The sequence below is a fragment of the Apodemus sylvaticus genome, chromosome 3 (assembly GCF_947179515.1).
Source record: "Apodemus sylvaticus chromosome 3, mApoSyl1.1, whole genome shotgun sequence".
In the NCBI taxonomy this organism is placed as follows: domain Eukaryota; kingdom Metazoa; phylum Chordata; class Mammalia; order Rodentia; family Muridae; genus Apodemus; species Apodemus sylvaticus.
In genome coordinates this window covers 171,406,517-171,424,666 of record NC_067474.1, presented here as the reverse complement: position 1 = coordinate 171,424,666, position 18,150 = coordinate 171,406,517, and the positions used below count along the sequence as shown (strand labels likewise).

Sequence of the window (18,150 nt, the reverse complement as noted above, 5' to 3'; positions counted from 1 at the left end):
GCAGAGGGTTCCTAAGACCTTGCAGAGCAGGTAAGAGAGACTAGCTTGTTACCAGCTGAGGGTCCTGACTAGGACTGAGGCTGAGTCCTTGCCCTCCTGTGCCTCATTTTTGACCCTTTCCGGAAATAGATAAACAGGAGAGAGGACTGGGCAGCTTGGCTGAGCTCAGCCCTCTGCCAAGGCCACTCTCTCCAAACCCAAGTGTCTCAGCCAAGAAAGGCGTGTCTTGTGGGGTGGGACTGGTCTATGTGGGCAACTCAAGTTCTGGGGAGGGTTGGGATCCCTTAAAAGGAGCTCTTTGCCTAGAGCCATATCTGTCTCCCCCAGAACTGACCCCTCAGAAGGGCCACCTCCTGAGATCCACAGAGAACGCATCCCCAGACAGTGAGCGCAGCTTGGGAGGCACCAGCCCTTCAAAAAAATGTCAGCACCTTCTCAGAGCCCTGTGTTGCCAAACGTGTGTGTGTGTGAAGAAAACTTCAGCAGAACACTGACGTGGTCATTTTCTTGACCATCTTCTTCAGGTTTAAACGCATCTCCTGCTCATTGTACCGAGGTGTGATTTCCTGCCGGTCTTTTTATCTAACCAGGTAAAAAATTTTAAATTTATTATAAAGACTTCAGGCTTCTCTCTGGCTTCTTGCCTTGAGCTTTCCCTCAAATTTATGTAATATCACAAGACTCATGACCACACGATTTGCTTCAACATTAGACAACTTGCTTCCTGAAATAGTAACTGAAATTTTACTGTAAAACTTCTTTCTGGATCCTGGGTCTCATCCTCAGAAAGACCCTGAAACATGCTTCTTAGATAAGGGCAGCATCTCACAGCTTCCCAGGTTAGATGCTGTGTCCCAGTCCTTCCTCTCTTGGGTAGATATATCCCTACTCACTCATTAGGTTCTCTATGACGTTTGTGTTATTTTGTGGGTATTTTTTCTTTTTTCTTTATTTATTTATTTATTTATTTATTTATTTATTTATTAGTTTTTGAGGGAAGATTTCATGTAGCTCAGGCTGGTTGCCAACTTATGTAGTCAAAGATTACCTTGAATTTCTGATCTTCCTCAAGTACTGGGATTATAAGTGTGCAATATCATTCCTGGTGCAGGGGGTCAGATCTGGGGCTTTTTATGTGCTATGCAGCACTGTATCAACTGAGCTATATCTTGAACCCTTGCTATTTTTTGTTTCTCCATGTAGCCTAGGCTAGCTTCAAGCTCTTGGCAATCTCCTGTTTTCTGCCTCCCAAGGGCTGGGATTGCAGGCTTGTGTTACCACACCTTGATTAATTTTAGTAAATATAAATGACAAGAAATAATTCATAGCTGAATTCAATAACAGGTTTAATAACAAGGTTAACAGGTTAAAACAAGAATACAAAGCTAAGAAAGTGATTGCAGAATCATACACCCACACCTACACTCCTGCCTAGTTTTTTTTGTTTGTTTTTGTTTTTTGTTTTTTTGTTTCTCTGCGTAGCCCTGGCTATCCTGGAACTCACTCTGTAGACCAGGCTGGCCTCGAACTCAGAAATCCGCCTGCCTCTGCCTCCTGAGTGCTGGGATTAAAGGGGTGCGTCACCATTGTCCGGCACCCTGCATAGTTTTTAAAGCTCCTAACTCAGCCTTTTCCTGGGAGCCTTTCTTTTCTCAGTGGAAAGGGATCTCCAGGCACTCTTGGAGTCTTCCATATTTGCAGCCTGTCCTCTAGAGAGGTATGAGTTTCTCGTTCTAGGATTTCTCTCCATCCTACAGAACATTTTGGACTTTTTCTTCTCTTGTTGATTCAGTGGGGGGTGGAATTGATAGATACACATAATGCCTGAATGGCTTGATTCTCCCATGGTTGCTGTATTTGGCCTTTCTTTGCTGTCAGTCTATCCACAGACCTGTTTCCTTCTTAGAGCTGACCTGCTCCTAGCCAAAGGCCTGAGCTTGTCTTTTCCCTCTCAGTCACAGGGTTCTATGTGCCATCTCTTCATTCACCCCTACCCAACAAACTGGGTTTATTTCCTTGATGTGATGGGAGGCACAAACTTTTGTTTAGGAATTAATTTTAAATGCCCTAAAATGTTCCAAAGATGGCAAATAGAGAAAAGGGACAACATCTGGAGCAGGGATGCTGGAGGAAGAAGAGTTGATAGAAGCTGTAGACAGGTTGTTGTTAGTAGGACCTGGGCTACCACTTGGGTAGCCATAAACTGATAGGACCTTTGTTTGGGGCATGGAGCTTCTTTGACCTTCAAGTCTGCAGATCCGCACCCTACCAGCAGCAAGACTGATGGGCAACCTCTTTGCAGCAGACACAGAGGCCACACTCGTGGAGGCCAGGACAGTCTTGGCCGAAGAAAACTCACTAGGCAGAGACGGAATGCAAAGATGGCCTTACACCCACAGGCCGGAAGGCCTCATGGCCATCACAGAGATGGAAGTGAGGCACAAGCTGAAGCCACAGCCCAGGCTATGGGGAGGCTTCCTTCCCCAAGCAGGGTGGGTGCAGCTGTTTGTCCCATTCAAGGGCTGGGACATCGGGCTGCTCGAAGACCCCGAAGGGGTATAGGGACTACACCTGCCTCAAGGGTTCCTCGCCCTGGTGCACTTATGCCTGCAACACGCAGCCGTCCAAGATTCATCCACTGCCGGGGTCAGCCCCCTCGGACCCATGTCAGCTCCAAGAGACCCAAACGGTCCAGGATCCATCAGTGCCACACTGAGGTGCCAGGTGAATGCAGAGGGGCTCTGGGACTGGTTACACATACCCTCAAGTCAGGGTCTCCAGGGACAGAATCTCAGAGGAAAGAGATTAGTCTTGCACTAGACTGTGTCCAGCCAGCCAACCAAGCAGGCCCTGAGAGAAGCTAACAAGGATCCACATACTAGGGACACTATGCTCCAGAATCTGCAAGCTTTACTTGTCCATGCCATCACAGTGGGCACTCACTACCCCAACCCCATTTAGTGCAGCTTCTCATCTCTCCTGGTTGACCATAGACTCTTGAGTCACCCATGATGTCATCATAGACATTGTGATCCCTGCCCTCTGGAGACATCTCCACATCATGTTTGTATGGGCTCTTGTCTCACACTCTAGCCCACTCCCTGCATGGAGCCTTTCCTACTGGTAAGGAGGGTGGAAGTGGGGCTGCCCTCTTCACTCCCAACGTAGTCTCCAAACTACGTGGACTCTGCCTGATTTAAGGCTGGTAATGTCTCCTTTCTTGGGTGTAATGACCCTCAGGCCTCCTGGTCAGGTCTGTGTTGGGCTGAAGAAAGGTCCAGGGGAGCTGGGTTAGTTCCCAGCAGATGCTGGCATTGGCTGGGCTCAGGCAGATTGAATGGGTACCTTGCCCATTCCCCACCTGACACCACTGGTCTCCAGGCTGGACCCATGAGAAACGGATGGGGAGCAGCGTCGAGGAAGGGCTCCGGCCTGAGCTAAGTCAGCTGGACCAAGATGCAGGTAGGGCTTCTCACAGCTGGGAGGGGCAGGAAAAACCCTATTGAGTCAGAAACTCGGGGCCTCTGATCACCCAACTACCCACAGAGGACCTGGAGGAAGAAGAAGCTGCCAGACTCCCAGTGACCTCCCTGGACGGGCTCCTGATGGAAGGAGACAAGCAGCTCAATCCTACTCAGGGCCCTTTCTTCTACATCGGAGGCACCAATGGAGCATCAATGTGAGTGGAGTTTGGGCAACCTGGTCTATATTCTTACCCCTGTCTTGGATCTGGCCCAAGATGTTGCTATAGGCAGCCATTCCTACCATCCCTTCTTCAGAGAACCCTAAGTCCCCCCAGTTATTGCTGCCTTCTACCCTGCAGAATCAGCAACTACTGTGAGAGCAAGGGCTGGCAGCGCACTCAGGATAGCCGGTGTGAGGACTACAAGCTAAAGTGGTGTGAGATCAAGTGCAGGGACAACTACTGCAGCTTCCGGGAAGGTAGGGGACATCCCTGAGAGGAGGGGATGTGGCACAGCCTTAAGTACTGCCCATATATACCTTTTTGTCTCACCAGGCCAGCAGTTGCTGTTCCAGCTCCCCAACAACAAGCTGCTTACTACCAAGATCGGGTTGCTCAGTGCTCTGCGAGAGCATGCACGCACTTTGAGCAAAGCCAGGCTGCTTCCCAGTACCCAAGCCAAGTGAGCCACTCTGCCATCCCCAGAGGCAAACCCATTTCTACCTCCATCTGTCTCTTGGGGCCATTTTCCCTTCTCCATAAACTCACTATTCCCTCTGCATTCAGTATCCTACCCAAGATATGGGCCAATTGCTAGTCCTGAGCACTCTCTTCACATGTTCCACTTCTCTCCCCACTGATCTTCCAATCTGCCTCTATGGCAGCCCATGGCCACCATTCCCTACACAGATATCTATACTCAATGTCCGCAACAGCAACCCATGGATATCGCCCAGTAGTTGTTTCCCCCAGAGTCATTCTCCATGAGTCATCCATTGTTCCTTCCCACTTGGCCATCATTTTGTTCTTTCTTATTTAATTCCCTCCACCTTTTAGCCAAACTGAACCACTCTCTGGTTCACTCATTACTTGCCCAGATCTATTTACTCATCCAACCAACTGCTTACCATCTGCCCCTCAAGGTAGCTTTTAGATCGTGAACATCCATAACACCATCTTGACATCTGCGTGTCCAGCTGTTGACTTCCTACTAACTTGTACCAGCAACTCTACCAGAGCCATTTTTCTAAGGCATCCATCTGCCCACCTACCTCTATCCCCATCTGTACTTTCATTCTGCACATCCCACCCATACCTCCAAACATGCTGGAGACCAGGATTTATGTCCCTTTGGGATGCAGATTTGGAAAGGATGCCTTGGCCCACAGAAATAGACAGCTGGGAGGCACTGTCTTGGCACTGGAAACCAACCAACATAGAAGAGGACACTTGGGAGAGAGAAAGCAGGGAGATGGGACAGAGGAACCACAGTAGATTTGGTAGCCAGAAGGCTGGCTGCTGCACAGAGGCTGAAAATATGAGACACATAAAATAATGTTCTATAAGGGTATAGTATGAGCAAAGGCCTTACAAAGGAAATAGCTGAGAAGGCTGAAGGACATAACAGTAAACACCCCCTTCAGCTAGTCTATAGGTCAAATTACCAGATCACTGGCCATGTCTGAGACAGGACAGCCCTCTTTGTTTTTACCTTCTTGCTCTCCCAAGGGTCCTGAAAATGGAAGAGTTTTTTCCAGAGACCTATCGACTGGACATCAGGGATGAGAGGCAGGCTTTCTTCACTCTATTTGATGGTGAGAAGCCCCTGGTTAGGGCCAGGCACACTAGAAGGGCAGACAAGATTAGGTCTGGACTCCAGCAGGGTGGGGCAGGGCCAGACCTAGGAAAAGAATAGTTCTTGAGAGGATAGGTGAAGCCAGGACTTGGGATCCTAGTGGTTTCTGGTGTTGTGTGGGAGAAAGAAGGGTTGTGGCCTTAGTTAGAGGTTGAAGTGTGGCAGGGCCAGGGCCATAGAAGGATCTTGGTATGATCAAGGTGAGACAAAATAGTCCTCTGACCTGGGTAATCAGAATAATCAGTGATAGCTGGGTAGGAAAGGGGTTGGATGTTGGGTGTGGTCAGGGCTGAGGGGAAAGGATAAGGAAAGGGAAGGTCAGGGCCAGGGCAGGGTGAGGGATGGGAGGGGCAAGGAGTACTCAGGGCCACAGGCTCAGGGGTTACTCCCTGCAGAAACCCAGATGTGGATTTGCAAGCCTACAGCCTCCAACCAGGGAAAGGGCATCTTTCTGATCAGGAGCCAGGAGGAGGCTGCTGCCCTGCAGGCCAAGACCCAGAGCATTGAGGATGACCCCATCTACCGCAAGATGCCCTTCCGTGCACCACAGGCGCGAGTGGTGCAGAGGTGTGGGCATGGATGCCAGGAACAGCTTGGGTCTCAGCGGGGATAACCCAGCCTGGCTGTTGCCTGTGATTGCTGGTGATAGTTGTCTAGCATGATGTAGCACTTGCAACACCCAACCAACCTACCTTGAGCAGCCCACATCTAGACCCATAACCTGTGCTGGGAGGGGGGAGGGTACGGGGGTGTGGGGTGAGTGGGTGGGTGGAGGAAGTGTGTGGAGTGTGTGTTCATATTTACTTGGGGTAGCAGGTAAGACTGTCCCTAAACACAGGCTCCAGGGAGGGGGTAGCCAAGGAGCTTCTGGTCCCTTTGTCCTCTGTCCCTGCAGCTGTCTTTTCTATTCTTCAGCCCAACCAGCAAGCTACAACCTATCTGCAACCCAGAGCTGACAGTGACTCTTCTGCCTACAGTGGGGTCCAGATTCTCAGTTTCACAGGCACTAGCAGGGAAAACTCAGTTCAAACTTAGAAAGGTCCCAACCAATCCTCTACCAATATGGACCCTTTCTCTGGCCACAGCTGCCATCAGCTACCCCTTTCCCCTTCCATAGGGCCCTTCCAAGCATACTCTCCCTACTTTCAGTCTAGAAGATGTGAAGTTTCTTATGTGGAATGCCCTCTCTCATCACCAAAGCCACTCACCATTCACAGGTCCAATGTCAGCTTTCCTCCTCCAGACAGCCCTCCCTGCCACAGGGGCCCAATCCACTCTCATAAGCTTCCTAGTAAGAGCTGCACCAGACACTTTCAGTGGGAAAAAAATTGGTTATGATGCCCTCTTGCTAATAATTCCTTTGAACAGTTCAAAGTCCTCTAACCATGTTGAGTCAGTAGCCACCTGGGACAGGTGGGAGGCAATGAGGAAATGGCTCTTGTGGGGATGGCAGATCTAGGTCAACTGGCCAAGCAACTCAGCCCCAGGTGCCCCTGTGGTACCCCCTAGATATGTCCAGAACCCACTGCTGCTAGATGGAAAGAAGTTCGATGTGCGCTCCTATATGCTCATCGCCTGCGCCATGCCCTACATGGTTTTTTTTGGTCATGGTTATGCCCGCCTCACCATCAGCCTGTACAACCCTAATTCCAGCGACCTCAGTGGTCATTTGACCAATCAAGTAAGAACCCCTTATAGAAATCCTTTTCCTATAGGTGTGGATGCCCTTGGAGAAAGACTCTCATTGTTGGGAACAGAGGAAGGATCTAGTTATAGACTGCCTAGGTGTGGAAGTAGCCTAGCAACTACTTCCTTTTGCCCCAACAGATGATACTCAGGTATCCTAAGTACCTTAGAGTCTAAATCCTTGAGTCAGCTGCCATTAATGTGCTGATCAAAGGCCTAATTAATGGGAGGGTCTGGAACAAGGATTCCTTGTACAGGGTCTGTGGGGATTGGCTGACTGGGAAGTTTCAAGGCATAAAGGTATATGCACAAGGGTCTCATAGGCAGTTCTCATGAGAGATAGGAATGAAGCTCCAGTGAGTGTCAGAAGGTTAGGGTAAGGCCTTCATAGAGGAATACCTACAGAGGGTAACCTCTAGGCTCTGCTTCTGCTGTAGTTCATGCAGAAGAAGAGCCCCCTGTACATGCTGCTGAAAGAGAGCACTGTGTGGAGCATGGAGCACCTCAACCGATACATCAATGAAAAATTTAGGAAGACCAAGGGCCTCCCCAGAGATTGGGTCTTCACCACCTTCACGGTCAGTCTAGCTTTGAGTCGTGTTTTGTGTGCATACTGCCTGTGGGTTGGGCTAGGCACATGGCTTTTTATGCGGCATCAAAGCACGTGTAGTTGTACTGAAGCCATGCCTAATTTTTCCAGGTGTAATTTTCTATATCAAGTCAAAGGGGCAAAAATAGACATCCTTGTACTTCTTCTGATGTGAGGGGAAGGCTCGAAATTTTCCTTCTCTCCCTAGTTTGCTAAGCATTTTTAAGGGTAGAATGCCAAGTAATGTAAAATGCTGTTCTTCTACTGATTAAGATGATTACGGCTATTTTTCCTTCATTTTATTCGTGTGTATTGCATTGATTTAGTTTTCACTACTCTTACATTTCTGGGATAAATTCCAGGTGGTAGTAGCATATAATAATTCAACTGTGCTTCTAGGTTTGATTTTATTGTATTTAAATATTTTTGTGTTGATGCACATAAATAATCTTGACCTATGGCATTTTTTTAGCATTTTATTTGATTTTGATATAAAAATGTATCACATTCCTTTTATATATAAAATATCTAAAATAATCCATTTATTTGTAGAAATGATTTATCCTGGCTCATAATCTTAGAGGTTTGGAGTCTGAGCAGGGTTTATCACCTTATCTCACTCCAGTGATAATCTGCCCTACTCAAATTTGAGAGACTGTAAATGGGAACCTCTAAAACTATAAAACAAAAATCTTTCCTCCTTGAAAGCAATTCTCTAAGATATTTGTTAGTGAGAAAAACCGAAACAATAAGTGACACACTCAGTGAAAGCAGCCTGCACTTCCCTTTGTGGGAGGGTTTGCCACTGTGCCTTACCACCACCGTCAAGCTCATTTGATTGCTGTCTACTAAGATTTTCTATTCTTGTTTTTATATTTTTCTATTTACTTTGTTAGCTTCTGCTAGGGGTTTTTCCAGTTCTCCATGGTTGTCTACATATATTTACAGTATTTTCTTAAATTCATTTTACTATGCTGGGCATGCTGGTGCACACTTTTTTTTTTTCTTTCGAGACAGGGTTTCTCTGTGTAGCCTTGGATGTCCTGGAACTCACTCTGTAGACCAGGCTGGCCTCCCGGAGTGCTGGGATTAAAGGCGTGCACCACTTTTAATCCCAATATTTGGAAGGCAGAGGCCAGCAGATCTCAGAGTTTGAAACCAGTCTTGTCTATATAGTTCCAGGCCAATGATAGTTACATGATGAGATCTACCAGGGCAGTGGAGAGAAGAGGAGGGGAGAGAGAAGAAAAAGAAGAATAGTTAGAAAGGGAAGAGGAGGAAGAGGGGAGGAGGAGGAGGTTGAGAAAGAGAAAGCCAGGAGGCAGGTAGGGTAACACAAAGTCCGTAATCCTACCATTTGTGAGATAGAGACAGGAGTATCAGTAACTCAAGGTCATCATCTACACACAGAGAAAATTCAAAGATATCCTGGTCTATATGAGATTCTAGAGTACAAACATAGCAACAAAACATTGCTGAGGGCTAGGGTTATGCTTAGCAGTAGAGCATTTGCCTAGCATGTGCAAGAGCCTTGGGTGCCAACCGACTACACACATAAACAAATTAATGAAAACTTTTAATCCCAATATGTGCTGTATCTTAAAACTGTTCTTGTGAGGACAAAGAGGAGACAGCTCTATAGTCAAGGGCACTTTCTCTGTTTACAATCATGAGTTTAAATATCCAACAGCCACATAAAAATCCAAATGTGGCTGTGCATGCCTTATATATTTAAAAGTGTAATCCCAACACTGAAGAGTGGTAACAGGAAGACCCTAAGAGCTTTCTGTCTAGCCAGCCTAGCTGAAAGAGTGAGATTATAGTTCACTGAGAAACTGTCTGGAGGCAGTAAGGCAGACATAAAAGAAGACATCCTAGGTCCTGGTGTGTACTCTGGAGGAATATGCACAGGTATGCACATCTACATACTCACATGCATATACCACACACACTTCACACAAACACCACACCACACAGGCAGGCACACATGCACATATACCTTCTTATGCATTTGAAAGGATCATATAACCCACTATTCAATAGAAGGTCCTTAAAGGTCTGTGGCATCTAGATTTTGGTTTTGTTTTAAGAGAAAGTGGATATGTAGAGATCAGAGAACAACTAATAGAGTTGTACTCAGATGTTTTGACCTTAACATTCTAACCATGGCATATGTATGCCTATGCTCACATCCATTATATAAAAACATACAATAATATTTAAAATAAGGGTTGGTAAGGTAGCTTAGGTAGTAAGGGTGCTTGATGTCAAGCCTAACAACACAGGACCCATATGGTGAAAGAATTGTTCTAAAAGTTGACTCTTGACCTCTACATGTGTGCTGTGACCCTCCATGCCTCCCCCAAAATGATATAAAAAAAAGTATTTAACATTGAGTGTGGTGGCATATGCCTTAAATCCTAGCACTCAGGAGGCAGAGGCAGGCATATGTCTTATGAGTTCGAGGCCAGCCTGGTCTGCATAGCAAGTTCCATGCTAGTCAAGACTACTACTGAGTCTTTTTGTTGTTGTTGTTGTTGTTTTGTTTTGTTTTTTGTTTTTCAAGACAGGGTTTCTCTGTGTAGCCCTGGCTGTTCTGGAACTCACTCTGTAGACAAGGCTGGCCTCGAACTCAGAAATCTGCCTGCCTCTGCCTCCCAAGTGCTGGGATTAAAGGCATGCACCACTATTGCCCGGCCTACTACTGAGTCTTAAGACATCATAAGGCTTGTGTGGCAAGTGTCTTTACTGGCTAACTCATCTTGTTAGTCCCTTTTAAATAAATACTTTGTGTGTGTGTGTGTGTGTGTGTGTGTGTGTGAGAGAGAGAGAGAGAGAGAGAGAGAGAGAGAGAGAGAGAGAAAGGAGAGATTGATTGGGGCTGGGGTGATTATATCACAGTGGACATGTGAGATCAGAGGATTAACTTCACAGAGTCAGTTCTATTATTGTACCTTAATATGGGTTCTAGGATCAAAGTCAGGTCACCAGGCTCACACAACAAGCGTCTTTATTCACTTAGCCATCTTATCAGCGCTCTGTTCAGTTTGTGTGTGTGTGTGTGTGTGTGTGTGTGTGTGTGGTTTTGGTCAAGTCTTTGTTTGCTCTTTAACCATCTTTGTATATAGTCCATTTGTATCTGTTTTGTTTTGTTTTGAGACAGAGTTTCTCTGTGTAGCCCTGGCTGTCCTGGAACTCACTCTCTAGGTCAGGCTGGCCTTGAACTCATAGAGATCTACCTGCCTTTATCTCCTGAATGCTGAGATTAAAGTCATATGCCACCCTCTGGGACAGCTCATATGCTGTCTTATATTTAACTATATAATCAATCACCTTTACTAGGGTTCTTTATTTTATTTCTTCATATAAGTTCATGTTACTGATGGAGGAACTAAAGGGCAGGCATACCTTTGTTTTTCCTTATGTGGAAATGTTTCTTTGTTTTTTGAGACTGTGTCTTTGAGACTGAGACTTCTTTGTTTTTGAGACCAGGCTGGTCATAAGATCTGCCTGCTTCTGCCTTTCCAGTGCTGGAATTAAAGGTATGTGCCGCCATACCTTTAATAGATGGAAATGTCTTAATTTCCCCATTGTTAAAAAAGATTTTCAGCCAGGCAGTGGTGGTGCACACCTTTAATCCCAGCACTTGGGAGGCAGAGGCAGGTGGATTTCTGAGTTCGAGGCCAGCCTGGTCTACAGAGTGAGTTCTAAGACAGCTAGGGCTACACAGAGAAACCCTGTCTTGAAAAAAACAAAACAAACAAAAACCAAACCAAACCAAAAAAAAAAGCTGGGCAGTGGTGGCGCACGCCTGTAATCCCAGCACTCTGGGAGGCTGGTTCTCAGGCTTAGCGTTAGGCCCGTTACCACTGACCATTTTAATGGCTTCTGTAATTTTTATCTCTTCGTTGATGTTTTCTGTTTGGTAAGGCATCATCCTCAACTCTCCTTTGGTGTTTTCTAAAGGAGTCTTTCAACAAACCCCCAAACTTAAGAAAACTAATAGCTATAATTATTTGTAAACTAGACATGTTCTGCTATTTCTGATATATATACATACATATATGATTTCTGACATATATATATATATACATATATGATTTACTTATTATTATATGTAAGTACACTGTAGCTGTCTTAAGACACACCAGAAGAGGGCATCAGATCTCATTACAGATGGTTGGGAGCCACCATGTGGTTGCTGGGATTTGAACTCAGGACTTTCAGAAGAGCAGTCAGAGCTCTTAACCACTGAGCCATCTCTTCCAGCCCTGAGATATATTTCTCATGGAATGACTCTAACTAGGGCAGCTTGAAATGTTATAATGTTCTCTGTCCTTACCAGGGTTTTATGTGTTCTAGTCTGTCTCTCCTGCTGTGAGTTCTAATTTTCTTTACTTTTGTATCTCCTAGTACTTGCCTCACAGTAGAAACCCCATGATTTTGTTGAGTGAGTTTCTGACTGTGAGCCTGTGACTCGAGTGTGTTGAAGTGTGGGCAGTTTCAACTGTGCAGGTGAGGGTGAGGGCGCAAGTGACAGGTGTGACTGATTGTTCAGGCCTAGGAGATTTCATCTGGGCCAACAGGTGACAGCCAGGATCCCTCCCTGCTTCGCCCACAGAAGCGGATGCAGCAGATCATGTCCCACTGCTTCCTGGCTGTCAAGTCCAAGCTGGAGTGCAAGCTGGGCTACTTTGACCTCATTGGCTGTGATTTCCTGATTGATGAAAACTTCAAGGTGCGGTCTTGGGAAGGGGGGAGGTCTGGTAGGCTGGTGCAAGGAGGTAGGGCCCTTCTGTGCATTGAGCACATAAGCGTGCCCAGTGGGTAGACTCAGACCTAGATCTGGATGTGTGCATAAAGCTGGTCTCCTACTAGAACTGAGCTGCTCTTAAGATCAGTCTTAACTCCTTGAACAAACAAGGGGAACAAAGTCATACAATCTGCCTGAATCACACGGCTTAATAGGGACCAGAGCCCCAGCTTCTTAACAGCAGTAGGTGGGTAGAGAATGATACTGACCACTGCCTGCCACAGGTGTGGCTGCTGGAGATGAACTCCAACCCTGCCCTACATACCAATTGTGAAGTCCTGAAGGAGGTGATCCCTGGAGTGGTTATGGAGACCTTGGGTGAGCTCTGGGCAGCCCCACACCACAACTTTTTCATATACTTTCCCCCCAGTTCTAAGTACCCCATCCTACTTGCCTCCAAGTTCAGACTCCACAAGTCTGATTTTCCAGCGCTCCATAATCTGTGTGACAGCCAAACTCTCTGCTCGTACTTGCTGTCACTTCACCCACCTACATCCAGTCTCTCATGAACCCCTCTCCTCCTCCCTTGTTTCTAGACATACAGAAAGGTTGCTTGCTCCAAATTGCCCTCTCACTGTTCACCTTGTCGCTCCCCTGCCTTCCCACAGACCTGGCACTTGAGACTTGCCAAAAGAGCTTGCACAGTCAGAAGATGCTGCCTCTGATGTCACAGCGTCGCTTTGTGCTCCTCTACAATGGCGAGACTACAGACTTGTGGCCGCGCTTGGGGAGCTCGCGCCCACCTATCCGCTTGCCCTACCCTAACCCTAACCCTAACTCTCCCCGGCCCACCTGTGATGTCGCATCCTCTGCGCTTTCCTCAGTACGTGCCACTATCACAGAACGGCCTGCTGCACGCAAGTTGATGCCTTCCAGGGGAGCTCCCATATATGCCCCCCGCAAATCGCGGCTGTCTGACTCGAGTGGTAGTTCCATAGAGGAGTCTGAGCCCTCTCTATGTTCTGGGCCCCCGGAAGGCAGCAGGGACGCAGCCGGGGAACCCTCCCTGGAGCCGCCCGAAGAAGAGCGCGAGGAGGAACAGAGGGGTACGAGCCATCGAGGCTCCTAGCAGCCACAAGCATCCAGCGGCCCTGCGCCTTGCCGTGCCCTCTCCGGGACCTATAAAAGCTACTTTGTGACAAACGCGACCTCCAGAAGCCGGTCCCATCTGGGCGCCCCAAGCCCTTCTGTCCCCATCTCTCTATTTGCTCCTTGGTTGTCCTTAGAAGAAGAAGAGGGAAGCATGCAGAATGGGAATGGGTCCTTCAAGAAGGGAAAAACCCCACTGGTCTCTTTTTCCTTCTCTGGGGCAGTCCACCAAATCCTGGGTCTCAATTTGTGGCTCTCTGTTACTCACTCTGTAGGATCCTCCTGAAACTCCATGGCCTTCATGACCTCTGCAACCTGGCACTGGGACCCATCCACTGTTCCGTGTAGTCCCTGGGAAAGGTCTTGGATGTCCATGGAACTCTCTGGAAGTCCCACCTTACCCCATTACTATTCTGTGCAGAACTGGGGTTCATCCTTAATTCTGCCCAACACCTTTCTTCTGGCCTTTCAGACACTGTGGAATACTGTCTACAGCCAAAGCCCCCATTTCCCTATAAAGGTCCCGGACGGAGTCTGTCAGGCATTAGAGGCACAAAGGAGTTGGCTGTGACAGGGCAGTTCCCAGGAATGACTCAAACTGGTATTAGTGATTAGTACATTTGCTAATGTTTGCACTCCAGGTTAGCATGGGGGTTTGAAAGGAGAACACTGACCATCTCAAACCTCTGAAGTGTCCACATCTTACACCAAAGCAGCCAGGACAAGCCTGCAAGTCCCTCCAGCTAAACCCTGTCCTTCCAAGTTATTATCCCACCCTACAAAACTCCAAAGAGGACCTCCCACAGATTTCCAGAAGGTCCTTCCCAGATTGAATCCTCTCTTGCATATCCAAGGTGGTAGATTCTTCTTCCTTGCCCTCCCTTCTGACCTTTTTAGTTAATCCTAAACATCAAAACCTAGCTCTACCATGTGTGGGAAGAATGCCAGACTAGTCCCTGTTCTTTATTGAAGCAAAATCCCTCAGTGGGTAAAGAAATCATCTTAGCACAGTAGTCTCAGCTGTGGCACGGTTTCTAGGCTTCAATGGCCTGGCCACCACTAGAGGGCTCTGTGTCTAAAGCAGCTGCTCTGGCAGAGGAACCCTTTAACAGGAAAACAAAAGGAACCAAGGTTCCAAGAGGCAAAGTGTGGCTCTCAGGTCCAAGAGCAAATGATCCTGGAGACCCTACTTTAGTTTGTGAACATCCCACATCTCTCCACAACTCTTCTCCATTCAGACTGCCTGTTTCACACCAGGTGTTTCAGGCTACTCTTTCAAGTTCAGTCTTCCTGTTGTGGCCTAGAGCATGAGGTGCAAGGTGCAGTGTAAGCAGTCTTGTCCTTATGTGACCAAGTTTAGTATAGCAGATTGTGGTTCCTCTTGGAAAGAGCCTGCCCCAGGCCTGTGGATCTCTGAGTATCTGTTCTGAAGTCCATTGAAGCTAGGAAAATGAAGACGAGTCTCCCAGGGCCTAAGTGCCGTGGCCTGTTATTGAGGTCAGGGCAACATTTCTGCTGGCTTCCATAGTGCTACATAGCCATGTCCCTTGGGGATACCTGTCACTGGATTCTCAACTGTGCCACCTCCAAGTTCTATGTTTTCCATAGCCTCACAGTTCCTTGACCAAGTAAAAGCTGTGTCCCTTGATCAGGCATCACCAGTGTCATAAACATTTCTGGTCTCAGCAGCCACATGTAGCTAAAGCTCCGTCCCCTCTGGGTCAGGGTTAAGATGTCAGCAGAGGTGACAAAGCTCTCAGGAAGGGGGTACTTCCACTGCTGTGGGGACATGGAGCCTCTTGTAGGACCCTGATGTGTGAAATGCCTGTTGGCAGTAATCTATCTGGTTCAAGCAGGGCCTCTGCCAACCATGGGCTGTCTAAGGGCTTAGGCTACCTGCTATCCTTCATTCCTGGCAGCTGCAGAGCTTGTCAATGAATAAACATTTCAGATCTGCTGCTGCTCATCACCCCACAGGAGTAATGGCCCCATTTACTCTCTTCCAGGTCCTCAAGCCCTTATAGCCTACATGTAAGTCTCCCAGAGCCCTGAGTTTAGGACCTCAGAGCTCCTAGGAGAAGCTGTAGGGCATCTGAGCATCTAGCCACCTGGCAGATTCAAGGTATTCCTACATTAGGAATATGACAGATGACAGGAGCAGGGCTTAGGGAGCTGATGATTGTGTCAAGACTGGTCTGGCCTTACATTCATTGCTACTGGGGTTGGTGACCCAAGGAGATTGGGGTCCTGACACTGTCACTCTTCTTGCCTCTCACTCTTCTCTCTCCTTCCCTCCTCTCCTTGGAGGGAATCCTGTGACTACTATTAGTAGTCAAAAAAGTTTCCTCTACCATCAGAAGATATAGGGAACTGACTGTTCACATCCCTGACCCAAGCATCTATCTCCTGATGTGTCTGCAACCAGCATAGACCTTTGCCCCACCACACACACACACTTGAGCCTTCCTCAGTGAGGGTCTGGCATTTTCTGAAAACTTTAACTTCAGCCAAACAATAGTGGGACATCTTACATACCTACCCACTCCAGTTTCTCCATCTAAGGAGCCAGAATAGTGCCTGGTCTTCAGAAAAGCATCTCAATTCATGGAGCTTCTAGGAAAGAGCTGTGTGATGGTTTGTATATGTTGGGCCCAGGAAGTGGCACTATTAGGTGTGGCCCTGTTGGGATAAGTGTGGCCATATTGGTCACTGTGAGTGTAGGTTTTAAGATCCTCATCCTAGCTGCTTGGAAGTCAATATTCTGCTAGCAACCTTCAGGTGAAGATATAGAACTCTCAACTCCTCCTACACCATGCCTGCCTGGATGCTGCCATGTTTTCTCCTTGATAATAATGGACTAAACCTCTGAAGCTAGCTCCAATTAAATGTTGTCCTTGGTCATGCATGGTGTCTGTTTATAGCAGTAAAACACTAAGCTACTTCCCATAAAGGCTAGTGGCTACCTAAGGGACAGTCTCCTGGATGAGAGCCCAGCCCAGTACAGGGAAGACCTAGAGGTTGTAGTACCACCTAGTCAGTGGGAGCATACCCCAGCAGCTAGGGACAGTTACCCACCTACCTGTCAAGGTCTCTAGACGGCAGTCAGAAGCCTGGAGTTGGGGGAAGGGTTGCTGAGTTGTAAAAAGGAAGAGGCATCTCACTTCCCATAACACAGGTCTTTGTCAGGCTCGGGCAAGTTCCACACTGAAGAATGAGAGGTGAGAGGGTGGAGGCTGGGCAGGAGCCACCAGCTGTGGCCGGAAGCATTTCTGGGAACTGAGATGGCCTCAGGGCCTTTATCTGAGACTGAACAAAACTTACAAAATCAAGGTAAAGGGTGTGTGTGAGAGTGTGCTCTCTGTTGTGGTTTTCCGGAACAGGAGGGCAGCTACAGAGGGACAGGGGCTTTCTGGGAATTGCAGCAAGGCTCCCCCCCTCCCCCCCCCCCCCAGCTAGTCCAGACCAGGCTGAGCTGCAAGGTATCGGCTTTTGTTCTCATGCTAATTACGCTACAAAAACAAAACAAAACCTGCTAGCAGTGCCCCCACGTTTGGACTAAAGGAAGCCTATTCCCAGTTGGGTTTTGATCTGTCAATAAAGTTCCCGGAGGCCAATGCTGGGCAGGGAGACAGAGGCGGGACTTTTAGGATTTCTGGGAAGGGACTCAGGGAGGAAGACAGGATTCAGCCGTGGCCGGAGGGTAGGAGATAGATCACGCTGGGAACAGCCGACTTGTAGGTTGAGGGACAAAGTGGCCCCAGGAGAGCTACCCACCGGGGTCTAGGGCAGCAAAGATGAAATACAAATTTAGTTAAGTATTAACTCATGAATATTGGAGGGGAGTGTGTGTTAAACCATTTGGAGTTAGAGAGTGGCCCAGCAATTGCCCTGCGTAGGGCACATCAAAAATAAAGCTGCATGTGTGTATCGTTCTTTCTGGAACCCAGAACATTTTAATGGGTAGTAAGAAGCGCAAAAGCGCCCGTCCGGGAGTTTAGAGCGGATTAACAACCTGCCGCTACACTACACTACGCTATTGTGGTTGCAGTGGTCAAATACTTGAAAAGGCTGGTGCTGAAGTGGTCTCTGCTGGGATGGTAGGAGGCTTCTGCAGTAGAATATCTTCATCAGGTCCTCTTCCCCACATCCTAGCACCCCTGGATCTCACACTTATCTGCTTGCATTCATGGGTACTGTCCCTCAGCTACAGGCCCTTAGCCTCAGCCCTTGGAGCCTGAACAGGCCTTGCATAGCTCACGGTTCTCAGTGGAAATCCCCAGATCTAACTCACAGGCTGGCAAGGCTCATCTTATGCCCCTGAGGTGGACGTGAGTGGAATGGGGGTTGCTGGCTTCAAGGCAAGGATACAGCAAAGACAACACCCCTCCTCCCCCCCCCCCCCCTGCAGAATCTCCTACCATCTCTCTATCACATTCATCAGCCACCCACAGGAGGAGTTTCCAGCAGATGCAACCCGTGGGTATTTGCACACACATCATCTGTTTGGGGATGTTCCATCTGTGGCAGTTCCAATGTAACTGCCTATGGCTCAGAACCTAGAGAGATGGGCAAGTTGGGAGATGCTCCCAGACCCTGCCTCCCTTTCCAGGCTGACTCTAGCCTTGTAGCTTGTATGTGACTCCTCACCCACCCAG

General features: G+C 47.9%; 1 protein-coding gene across 1 annotated transcript; it reads left to right on the top strand.

The window, feature by feature from the left end:
- The first annotated feature begins 262 nt into the window (after positions 1–262).
- Ttll10 (tubulin tyrosine ligase like 10) lies at positions 263–16,401 on the top strand. The gene is made up of 14 exons (XM_052178435.1): positions 263–423; positions 525–590; positions 2,303–2,724; positions 3,382–3,462; positions 3,547–3,679; positions 3,824–3,942; positions 4,019–4,145; positions 5,192–5,277; positions 5,714–5,885; positions 6,828–6,999; positions 7,442–7,582; positions 12,215–12,331; positions 12,631–12,724; positions 13,015–16,401. Coding segments are annotated over exons 1-14 (2,193 nt in total). The 5' UTR covers positions 263–421; the 3' UTR covers positions 13,476–16,401.
- The last annotated feature ends 1,749 nt before the right edge of the window (positions 16,402–18,150 follow it).

Excerpts from the sequence above, each read along its gene's own strand:
- Ttll10 (XM_052178435.1), top strand. Across the intron at positions 5,278-5,713 it reads TTTCTTCACTCTATTTGATG|AAACCCAGATGTGGATTTGC; the intron begins GTGAGAAGCCCC and ends TACTCCCTGCAG. Across the intron at positions 7,000-7,441 it reads GTGGTCATTTGACCAATCAA|TTCATGCAGAAGAAGAGCCC; the intron begins GTAAGAACCCCT and ends CTTCTGCTGTAG.